The sequence below is a fragment of the Quercus suber genome, unplaced genomic scaffold (genome assembly GCF_002906115.3).
Source record: "Quercus suber isolate HL8 unplaced genomic scaffold, Cork oak 2.0 scaffold_248, whole genome shotgun sequence".
NCBI classification, from domain to species: Eukaryota; Viridiplantae; Streptophyta; class Magnoliopsida; order Fagales; family Fagaceae; genus Quercus; species Quercus suber.
Genome location: NW_027069704.1, coordinates 771,430 through 783,078, shown reverse-complemented (window position 1 = coordinate 783,078; position 11,649 = coordinate 771,430). Strand labels below are relative to the sequence as shown.

The 11,649-nt window shown below is 41.3% G+C and overlaps 1 protein-coding gene across 1 annotated transcript; it reads right to left on the bottom strand.

Annotated features, from left to right (window-relative positions):
- Positions 1–1,593: 1,593 nt before the first annotated feature.
- LOC136070639 (zinc finger BED domain-containing protein RICESLEEPER 1-like) lies at positions 1,594–5,095 on the bottom strand. The gene is made up of 3 exons (XM_065780830.1): positions 4,951–5,095; positions 3,008–3,264; positions 1,594–2,904 (listed from the first exon to the last, which is right to left on the bottom strand). The coding sequence occupies exons 1-3, from the start codon at positions 5,093–5,095 to the stop codon at positions 1,594–1,596; spliced, it is 1,713 nt and encodes a 570-aa protein (XP_065636902.1).
- Positions 5,096–11,649: the final 6,554 nt, after the last annotated feature.

Genomic DNA, 11,649 nt, shown 5'->3' with positions numbered 1-11,649 from the left:
AAATTATGAAGGTTTCAAATAAATAAAAAATCATTTTTTTTTTAACTTAATCACCATCCAAATGCACCATATTAAAGAAAAACTTTAGGCACGTTATAGCATAAGATATATGATTTCATTTCATCATCTGAGCAATGTTTAACTAACAAAGAAACATTACGTTTTATTAATACTTTCTTATTTGATTTCTTTGCTTTTTTTCTCAGCAACCAAACAGAATCTCTTTTAAAATAATGAAACGACATTGATTATCAGATTAACGTATGACATACCTGGTGTCGTCGTCTTTTGAGAGCGAAACGTCTAAGAGAAGAGGCTCTGCTTCAGAGTTCAGAAACCTCCTTTGTCTTTTTGGTTTTGTGGTTTTCTTTGATTCATTTATAAGAAAGAAGTAAGGGAGAGAGAGAGAGACCCTTGTAAAACGAGCTGTCGTTTGGTTTTGCGCGGGAAAAAAAAAATCATGGGGTCACTGTTGCGTTCCACGTGGCCTCAATATTAGATCGGACGGTTGAGGGTTTTATTAGTGATGGCCGCGAGTTTTCATTGACAAATGAGTTACAGTTTTGTTAATGGGCTTTTCATGTTGATTAATCAAACTTAGATCCAGTATGGCCCAGAATAAATATTCGATTTGATGATAGTAGTGAGAAGTAAATTAATTGTGGTTGTATTTTGATTTTTGCTTAGTTATGTTGATTAACCAAACTACGATCCAACATAGTGCAAGAATGATTCAATTTGATGATAATATTGTTAGTATAATAGTTACATACATGGTCAAATTCTCTCTTTCCTAACCAATTAAACTTTTAAAGCAATTGATTGTACTAGAATTTAAATGATAATACTCTCCAAGTCTTTTGCATTGGGTTTGTATTGGATTTTCCAGCCGAAATACTGTATAATTCAGCTTCTTAATTAATACACACAAACTTTTTGAACAGAAAAACCAATGCATTAATGGTTTAAAGAAACAAAAATTCTAGGACCACAAACTTTCACACAAAACGTTACGAGTCCATGTAAAAATAATAAAAAATCAATCACAGTTTGTTACATAGAATAGTTGTGGAAAATGTTATGATAAAAGTAATCTTAAAATAACTCTTCCAGACTTCTAGCACACTGTCAATATTTGTTGGGAGAATAAATAGGAAACAAGAAAAATACCAACAACATTGTAAACTTATGCAGAGTAATGAAATTTGACAACAGCAGAAGTAAAAAAAAAAAAAAGCTCATAAAATACTTGACTTGAGTAACGTGAATCTTTAGCATATTACAATTGCTCTACCAAATCATTCTGAGTCACTTAGAACAGAACAAATAGCTGACATGACACTAGCAGGACACAACTATGGACTACACAATAAGGCATTCTTTACTGAGGAAGCCATCACCCTTAAAGTAGTATAATATGCATTCACTAAAGTAACTAGGCATATTAAGTAAACCTTGCAGCAAAAGTAACACAAGAAGTATGAGCCACAAAAACCAACAAAATGCACCCAATTCTAAATGAATTCATCTACCAATTTAATGTCTTCCAGCATTTCCCCAAACCCCAGAGAAGATTTGGCCATGGATTTGAGTTCAATAGGGACCCAACTCTGAGTACACATTATGGCATTTATCAAGTCTGGTTTGAAGGAAGCATAACGTCGTGGACTGATTCCTCTTTCCATGGTAAAAAAATTCATCTATGGAAGTAACAACAGACACAGGAACTGACAAATAATCACAAGCAATCCTGGAAAGGATAGGATACCTTGGGCTTGCAGCTTTCCACCAACTCAAAATGTTAAAATCCTGGGTCCAACGCAAGACAGGTTCTTCCAAATACAAATCTAGCTCCGACTTCAGAGGTTGATTAGTAGATTCAATGAACTGCTGGTAATCTTGTAACCGCTTAGAAGCATCAGAACTAAGGCACCCCCACTTAACTGGCCTGGGAGTCTCACTTTCTGAATTAGAAGAAGTACGATTGCTCACAAGATTTTCATTATCGAGAAATCGGGTATTATAATCATCATAGAGACTGCGAATGGCCATAAGTACGGTAGAAACTTCAGTGTTGCCATCTTTACCACCATATTTTGAGGACGAGAACTCAAAGTACGTTATCTTATACCGAGGATCCATCACTGTAGCAATTGCCAATAACAAGAACATTTTTTTCCAATACTTCTCAAACCTCTTATGCATTTCTGTAGCCACATCTCTAATAAAACTGTCTGAAGAATTAGTCTCCTTGGTCAAAGTAGCCCGTACCTCTTGAAGATTCTGAAAATAGATGCCTGCCGTTGAATATTTTGTTTCAAAGACAGCTTTTGCTGCATTATATAAGCTCTCTAAGAGTTTACAAATGCCTTCAACTTTCTTTAACTCATCAGCAGATGGCTTGTCCCGGTCATGCTCTTCTTTGAACTCTTCCTTAGCCTCACGCTCTAAAGCCATCTTTAGCCTGTCATATACTGCATCCCACCTACTGCCACTAGATGGTTTCCCAAAGTACATTTGAAAATCAATTCGAATTGTCATCCATATCGCTTCAAATGCATCCTGCACCATACGTTTGAAAATGTCAGCACAGCAAAACAGACGAAATCGCTGACCATTAAATTGGAGCTTCTTCGTCTCTTGGACATAATCTTTGATCTCACCAATCTCTTTGTTTTCTACTGAGCCAGTTAGAAATGTAATATTGGCTATCTTGTTCCCAATGTCCCAGTCTTTCAGAACCTTCAAAATGACTTCAACAACGCAATCATCGCCCACTTCACATATACGATGATAATTGAGAACCAAATTCATCAAATTCCAATATTTATCAATAAAATGGGCTTTTAGGCACATATACGCACAAAACTTTCGACAACTCAGTATATCTACTGAGAGGCTAATCTGCCCATCAAGATTTCTCAATAATGGTTTAACATTCCCTTTTATGTCCTCGTAAAATTTGAAGCATTCATCTTGTACAGAAGCAAAACGCACTCTTAAATACGGGATTACTGCGACACAGTGTCTGCATAAGCAACCCCCTTCGAGGCATCACATCTGTAGTGCATGTCAAAACTGCAAGATACCGGCTTGCATTTCTTTGCTCAGAATCATAATCGTAATCATTAACACTATTTTTATCATCTGAAGAGGATCCATGAGAGTTACCATGATCACTACCATGGTCAAATTCATGACCACAAGCATCACTGTCTCTTTCAACATCATTAGTCTGATAATTTTCATTATCTGTCTCCATATCTAACAAGCAAGCAAAACAACAGTTAATGACAGAAAACCATCAATTCAACACTAGTTCAATAAGGATCAAAGAAACAACAAATCTCAGTATCTGAATCTTAATGAAGAGGATAAGAAATACATAAACCACTTTGGAATCCTTAAGGTTGCATGCACGCACCCAATGGATCTTCAATGCACAAGCTCACCCTCCCCTAGAATACATGAGGGTAGGAGGTGCTGGTTGAGCAGAGCTCATTGGCAAGAACAATTACTACCATAAATTCCCTTATTATTTTAACAATAGATGATAGATTAAACTCTTCGCTCATATTTAGATTTGACGATTTAAAATCAAGGGATTTGAAGTCCAATTGCTAGTATAAATTCTTTGACGTAAATTTAACAACACACAAAGATTTGAGCTTTAGAGATTTTGCTCAAACAAAAACATTCATGAAATTATAGGTGTAGGGATCGGGTTTGAGCACTTCTACTGTTGAGAGAGTGGACTCAAGCCCAGTTAGCCCAGTACAATGAATTTGTAGAGAGCGGGTTCAAAAACTAGGCCCTAGCGAGCGGACAACACCCAATGTGGCATTCACCTCCGTTGAAGGCTAGCAGACCAAGATTACCCTCCAAGGTGCGCCTTCGGAACTGGTCTGAGGAGCTTGACAATGGTCTCCCTCTCTCCCAGGGGATCGTCCAGGGACCAGAACCCCCTAGCTGATCTGTTTCTTCCCCTTATATAGCCCTTTTTTCATAATCTCTCTCTTCCACTTGTTGATCATCCATGCCCCTCTCTTTTGACCGCCCGTCCTATCAGCCACTTTACCAGCACTCATATGAGTTGCAGCAACCAAGGCTACCCTGTCCAGAGGTCACATCTCCATTAGTGCGGCCAGGGGGTTAGGTGAGCGCATTTAGTGTGGAGGTGACAGCTTATCTTGGGCCTGCTCCTCCGCTTAGTGTTAGTCTCAGTTGGCCGAGGGCAGGGTCATCCTCGGCAGGGTTCCTAGCAACTCAAACTTTCACACTTCATCCTCGGACGTTCTTTCCTCCTTGGCATGGGCCTTGGGCCGGATGTAAAGTGAGCCGAGGTTGCTAAGTTCTCAGGCCCCACAATAGCCCCTTAAAATCCTGTTGTCCGTATCCTCGGAGAGGGAGGAGGGTTTTGATATCCTCAGGCCTTCGTCATGACTCGCCTAGCCTCGGCCTACTCAGCGTTGGAGTTTTTTCGCCTGCCCAAGGCACGTTTCTGGCGCCTCGATATACAGTACGCACCCGCATTAAATTCTGGTGGCTCCACGCTCCCCACGTCCAACGGTGTAATGGCAATCAGTCGGTGGCGATTTCTTGCCTTTATGGGCGGGAAACTCTGCCCGGTTATCTCTAATTAAGGATATAAATACTTGTTTGAACCGCTTTGCCTCCTTATTTTTGCATTCAAGAACTTTGGCGCACATACTCTGAATCCGGTTAAACCTCCAACCCAATCAGTGTCCCTTTCCAACATAAAAGGACTGTCCGAGGAGCTTTTCCTCATTTCTATAAGTCCTCTTCTCTCTAGCTCAAACTTCTTCCTTGACTCCTTTCCTTCCTTCGTTCTTTCTTGAGTCTTTTAGTCATTGCTAGGAATGGGTAGATTTAAGAAATTAGTTGAGTCTGAAGAGGCGATGGAGAAATTTATCGCTGATTATAGGATACCCAGTAACATGGGCTTGAGGTATTGCGAGGAAAGGGACTGGTATATTAGGAGGGAAGAGGGCGAGGTTGTGATTCCCATAATCGCCTTCTTAGAAGGGGGCATGAGAATCCCTATGGCCCGGTGACGAGCGGCTACCTCAGGCATTTTCGGTTAGCTTCCACCCAGTGTGCCGTCAATGTGTTTAGGGCACTAGGCTGCGTAGACGCCCTAAATAAGAAGATGGGGTTGAGGTTAATCCACCATGACGTGAACTGGTACTATAACCTCCAACTCCTGAAAGGCAAGTCGTACTACATGAAGACGAGGGATGATAGGGTTCGGCTTATCTAGTGCCTCCCTGAGTCCAGTAAAGGGTTAAATCAAGATTTTCTCATTGTGTCAGGGGAATGGCATGATGGTCTCCATTGCCCGACGGTAAAGGGAGAGAGTTTGGAAAAGGAGGAAGAAGTAGTTGATCTGGGTTCGTCCGAGAACGAATTTGGTGCATTCGACCAAGCCTATCTATCCGAGGATCCTTCTGGAGACTTGGGGGATCCCCATTTGTCTGAAGGCGATCTCCTGCCTCCAAGGGCTGGCATTCGGGTCGAAATGGGTTCTAAGAGGCAACCCCGAACCAGTCTGTTTGACTTGTTTGAGGGCAAGCCAGGGAAGGATGCATTGAGGGAGTCACAGCCCAAGCCTCTTTCACTCGCACCCAAGCGTCCTCCTCCCCCACTTAAGCCTTTGCCTGCACAGGCCAAGTCGTCCTTCACTCCGACAATCTCGGACCCTTGGCTCGAGTCCACCGACCCGAAGAGGAAGAGGCCTTCCAAGGGCGAAGACCCTGTGGATGGGGGGAGATCTCATTCCTCCCAAGAGAAAGATGAAGCTCGCCGACCTTCCAAGCAGTTGAGGATTGGTGGTCAGAGTAAGGGGAAAGAGGTTGTCCAGCGGTCCGAGCCCCAGGCCTGGCTGCCCGCTGCCATGCTTCACGAGAAGCCTTTGATGGACAATGCCACTCTCAGGGACTTTCGAGAGGGCGAGGGGGCTCGCGTAGCTGATGCCCTGAAGAGGTCCCTCATTCTCCCCATTGACATGGCCTAACTGAGGGGTATAAGGAGGCAAGAAGTTGCCCATAACCTTAAGAGGTACCTGGCATGGTAAGACTTCTGAGACCCGTTCCCTTGTTTGAATTTTATTGCTTAGTCCCCAACTTACGGTGTACTTGCTTTGGCTGGGAGGCTATCCAGGCCACTTTTAGGCTGGACGAGGAGGCCGACAGCCAGGGTAAAGTTCTGGGCCAGAAGCGCGACAAGTACTTGAATGCCGCGAATACCCTTAAGAGATCTGAGGCTGAGCTCAAGAAGGCAATGGAGGATTTGGAGTAGATGACAAGGGCCCGAGATAGCGCAGCATCTAACCTAACCGACGCTATGAAACAAGCCGAGGACCAGACAGGGCGCTTGTGGGATGTTGAGGGTTAGCTGCAGGTTGCCAAAGAGCATATTGCCGACCTAAAGTAGAAGTTGGTCGAGGCAGTAGGGGCGAGAGGTGTTGCCGAGTACGCCAGGGGCAAGGCCGTGAGGGCTAAAGAAGAGGCCGTGTTTGTAAGAATAGATGCTGAGCGCTCCATAGAGCAAGCGGAGGAAGAGGCCTTTGCTGAGGTAGTGGCTAAGATCGAGGCTACCCTTAAGGCTCAAGTGCCTGAAGTATGCAGGCGCTACTGCTCCCAGACCTGGAGTGAGGCTCTCAACCAAGTAGGGGTCGAGGCCTTGTCTGAGCTCAGGAGGGCCGACAGGGTGTATTACACCCTCGTAATTCGCGAGCTTGTCCCCGTCGCTCCTAAGGTGGGCTCCGCCTTACAAGCGATAGATGAAGGCCATGCCAGTGTTGTCGAGGACTCAACTTTAGCTGATAAGCCTATTGAAGAGACCGAGCGCCACGGAACATTAGAGGGGGCAGGGATTGATAGCCAAGAAGCGCCACAAGATGCGGTGAAGCCTTCTGCTAACTCCCAAGCTACGCTTGCTGTCCATCAGATCCCTCTTGCTGGGGGAAGGTCCTCCGAAGTAGCCTCTTCGAGCTAGGGTCTCAAGGCACCAGTCGAAACCCTCCAAAAGACTCCTCAGGACAAGTTGTCTATCAAGTTGGGGAATTAGGCCTTCTCGTTGGGCTATCCTGTGTTGACAGTTGGGGCCATCCTGATCCTGCTTTCTTTTCATTTTTGCTTTTTGTCATGGTGACATTTTAACGAAACTATTTTTTGTGTAATATATCCAATTGTTTGTTTTTAATTCTTCGAATGATGCTTCCTTTCACTTGTCGTATTTTAATGTGATGACTTGCATAATTTGGCATAATTTATCACTTCTTAACTTTAAATTTTAGTCTAATTTTATTTATTTTTGTTGATTTTAGACTTCATTATTGTTATTTAAATTTTATTGCAGATTTGAAGGAAATAAAGATTTAACCAAATAAAAGAGACATGAAGCAGGTAGAGAGAATATTAGGCTAAACAGAGGAATGTTTTGGGCTGAAAAGGGCACCACGACTGAACTGAAAAGAGAGGCAGCTGAACACTAAAAAGAAGGAGGGCTAAAACAGAAAAAAAAACGTTGGAGAAAAAGGCTGAAAAAGAGCCACGTTTTAGGCTGAAAAGAGGAAGATTTTTGGGCTGAAACAGAGCAACGTTTTGGGCTAAAAAGAGGAAGGTTTTTGGGCTGAAAAGTGGAACGTTTTTGGGCTGAAAAAGGGCAACACATTTAGAAGAAAAGGGAGGCGCTGAAAGAGAAAAGAAAAGGGAGGCTGAAACTGAAAAAAGAGAACACGTTCTTTGCCGAACAGAGAGGCTGAAACTGAAAAGGGAGGCTGAACTGAAGCAGAAGACACTGAAACAAGAGAAAAACGCTGAAACAGAGGGGCTGAAACAGAGGAAAAACGTTGAAACAGAGAGGCTGAAACAGAGGAAAAACGCTGAAACAGAGGGCTGAAGCTAATGCAGAAAGAAAGGGGAGGCTGAAACAGATTTTTGTGTTCATTTTTTCCTTCAAATCTTCTCAGAAACATTATGGTGAATTCGTTTTTATTGAATTTAATTTTCAGCATGAACTAAATTTTCTTTATTCTAGGAAAACAATGTAATTTAATTCCGAACTATGCTTGTTTTTCCATGTAAATTTGAATTAATTCTCTTCATGTTTGTCTGATTTATTCTGAGCTTATTGCTTCTAATTAACCGGCCATTAATTAGATGATTTTGATCTTGTGATTTGCTGTCGAAAGAGGGAATTATAGGATAGATCTTGAATATTTTGGCATAGGTAAATATAGAGATCGAAAGACTTATATGAGCCTATGTAGTATTAAAATCTTTGGTCTTAATGCTTTCTTGCTTTATTAAATGGCATACTCTTGTGTAAATTGATGAACAATAATGTTTCCAATTGACTGTCGAAAGAGGCTTTTGGATGTTTATTGGAGATTGCTAACAAACATAGAGAATTAAATTAAATTAGCTAGATGAGTAAAGCATAGTGAGGGATTAGGTGAAATCGATTTCCTAGAAGTTTTCTTCCCATTAATTTGATCTTTGAACAACATATTTTTTTTTTCCTCTACTTATTTTCTTTAATTTGATTTTATTTTAAATTTCAATTACAACAACCTTAGTGACTTCTCTAGATAAAATCGAGATTAGCATAATTTTGGTATTTGTCAAAAGTAAGTTACCAATCCCTGAGGACGATACTCTTCTCATCACTCTACTATAAAACTACGATACTGTGCACTTGCAGTTTTGCATCGATCATAATGCTTTGCTCAATATCTTGGTTCTATCCAACACTTTTGTTCTCCTGTAAGTAGCTAATTTTCCCTTAGGTTTGAGTTTGAAGACCACGCAATACCTTGGTTTGGCCTGGCCCCTAGGTTTTTCTTACAGTGGTTACTTTCCCCATAGGCTTGAGTTCGAGAACCATGCAAGACCTTGGTTCTGCCTAACGCTTATATTCTTCTGTAAGTAACTAGTTTCCTCATAGGCTTGAGTCCTTGGACCATGCAAGACATTAGTTCAGTCTAATACCCAAGTGTTCTTCTGTAAGTAACTAATTTCCCCATAGGCTTGAGTCCTTGGACCATGCAAGACCTTGGTTCAGTCTAGTACCCAGGTGTTCTTCTGTAAGTAACTAGTTTCCTCATAGGCTTGAGTCATTAGACCATGCAAGACCTTGGTTCAGTCTAGTACCCAGGTATATTTGGGTGGTTAGTTTTCCCATAAGCTTGAGTCCGAGGACCATGCAAGGCCTTAGCTCTGTCTAACACTTATGTTCTTCTATAAGTAACTAATTTCCCCATAGGCTTGAGTCCTTAGATTATGCAAGACCTTGGTTCAGTCTAGTACCCAGGTATATTTTGGTGGTTAGTTTTTCCATAGGCTTGAGTCTGAGGACTATGCAAGGCCTTGGTTCTGTCTAACGCTTATGTTCTTCTGTAAGTAACTAGTTTTCCCATAGGCTTGAGTCCTTGGACCATGCAAGACCTTGGTTCAGTCTAGTACCCAAGTATATTTAGATGGTCAGTTTTTCTATAAGGTTGAGTCCGAGGACCATGCAAGGCCTTGGTTCTGTCTAACACTTATGTTCTTCTGTAAGTAACTAGTTTCCCCATAGGTTGAGTCCTTGGACCATGCAAGACCTTGGTTCAGTCTAGTACCCAGGTGTTCTTCTGTAAGTAACTAGTTTCACCGAAGGTTTGGGTCCGAGGACCGTGAAAGACCTTGGTTCAGCCTAGTACCCAAGTGTTCTTCTGTAAGTAACTAGTTTTACCAAAGGTTTGGGTCCGAGGACAGTGGAAGACCTTGGTTCAGCCTAGTACCCAGGTGTTCTTTTGTAAGTAACTAGTTTCACCGAAGGTTTGGGTCCGAGGACCGAGGAAGACCTTGGTTCAGCCTAGTACCCAGGTGTTCTTCTATAAGTAACTAGTTTCACCGAAGGTTTGGGTTTGAGGACCGTGGAAGAACTTGGTTCAGCCTAGCACCCAGGTGTTCTTCTACTTGGAGTGAAGGAATTTGTCCCCCGCGCTAGGAAGTTTGTTTTTAGCGTGATGTCGGCCTCAGCCTTGCTTTGACGGAAGTGGGCTATTCCTCAGACCGGACCCTTGACCCCGTGCTGCCTTGGACAGGGGTGGCTCAGATTTTATCCTCACGCGTGGCAATAGCCCCTCCTTCACTCCAAGTTTCCACCCTCTTCAATCACGAGACGTCTCATGACTGTTTCGCGCTTGACGCTTCGATGTGTGAGGCGCACTCTCATTAATATCCTCGTGGATCAATGCAGATCCAGTGATTGATGGCTTCTTTGGAATTCGGTCAGGATTAATGCCGCTGATACTTCTTCTTTCGAATTCCGTGTGGACCAATTCCCACCAACCTTCGCCCTCTATATAAGGCTTTCTGGGGGAATTGTCTTTCCACACTCCACGAACCCTCTAGTTAAACAGGAAACATGGCCCTTCAGCCCTCTAAGCCCCTTCAATAATTTTGCCAGGATTATGATCAGAGTTTGGAGGAATGGGATGGCTTTGGATGAGGNATTAGAGGTTTTAGCTTATTACGGGTGAAAAGCTCATGCAGGAGATCATTAACACTTCATTTATGACTATACAAAGAAATAGAATGAGTAAATTATAAAATAATGAAATGTATTTAAGAAAACTTCCACCACCGCGCACTCTTGGTGCGTTGGTCATTTTATAAGTATAAGCACTTGTGGGGTGTGGGGGGAAAGGGTCGGGGTTCAAGTCTCCAGGAGAGAGTTTCACACACATATACACTTAGATTAGGCTAGAGTAAAATTTTTATCTTGTATAAAAAAAAAAAAAAAAAAAAAATTCCACAACATCATTGCACCACCATTAATCACAAATAAAAAGAAAAGAAAAACAAAATGCTCGAGAGAAGAGATGACATGACCTATTTATTTCTAATATAACATTATGTGAGGCAGAAAATGATTTCTGCAAAGCATAATTCATTTTTCGTCCATTAATGTGTGGTTGTCTGTTTTTTATCTAGACTATTCTATTTACTTGCACGTTCCGATTTCACCAAAAATAGGAAAATGTACGAAATTATTTTAAGCAAAATGTTTTACGCAAATTAAGAGAAATGAAATCTATATTTGAACATGAGTTTAATATTTGTAATTTTTGTTCTAGAAGGCGCTGTTAATACAAAGGAATCACTGCTACTTTTTGTTATTTACGTTAGAATTATATGCCCTCATAATCAAATTTATGGATTTTATTTTATAATAAATTACATTTTTACATACATAATTATTATAGCTATTTTTATTGTTTGAATGTGGCTTGTAATGGGTTTCAGTTAGTTCAACTGTTAAAGTCTTCGATGGTTGAATAAGAGATTTGAAATTCAATTTCGCCTATATATACCAGAAACTGATCTATTTCTTGGTCTGATAATGTGACTTGTAATGTCACCTCTATGTCATAATATTTTTATTGCTTTGGTTATAATATTTTTGGCATTTACATATCATTTGTTGTGTGATTAACTATTTAATTAGTTAATCATTCCCGAGATAATTGAGGGTTATTAGAGAACATATTGATTGTCCTTTCTTGAGTTGCATTTTCAAACTTGAACTTGTACTTAGAATTAGAAAAATACAGTCAAAACAAGATGCATGGTCAAGGAA

Bases quoted from the DNA above. Each gene is read 5' to 3' on its own strand.
- LOC136070639 (XM_065780830.1), bottom strand. From the start codon at position 5,095: ATGCCTGAGGTAGCCGCTCGTCACCGGGCCATAGGGATTCTCATGCCC. The intron at 3,265-4,950 runs GTATCCTATAAT...CTTGCTTGTTAG, and splicing joins CCTCAAGCCCATGTTACTGG to ATATGGAGACAGATAATGAA. The intron at 2,905-3,007 runs GTATTTAAGAGT...CTTGATGGGCAG, and splicing joins CACTGTGTCGCAGTAATCCC to ATTAGCCTCTCAGTAGATAT.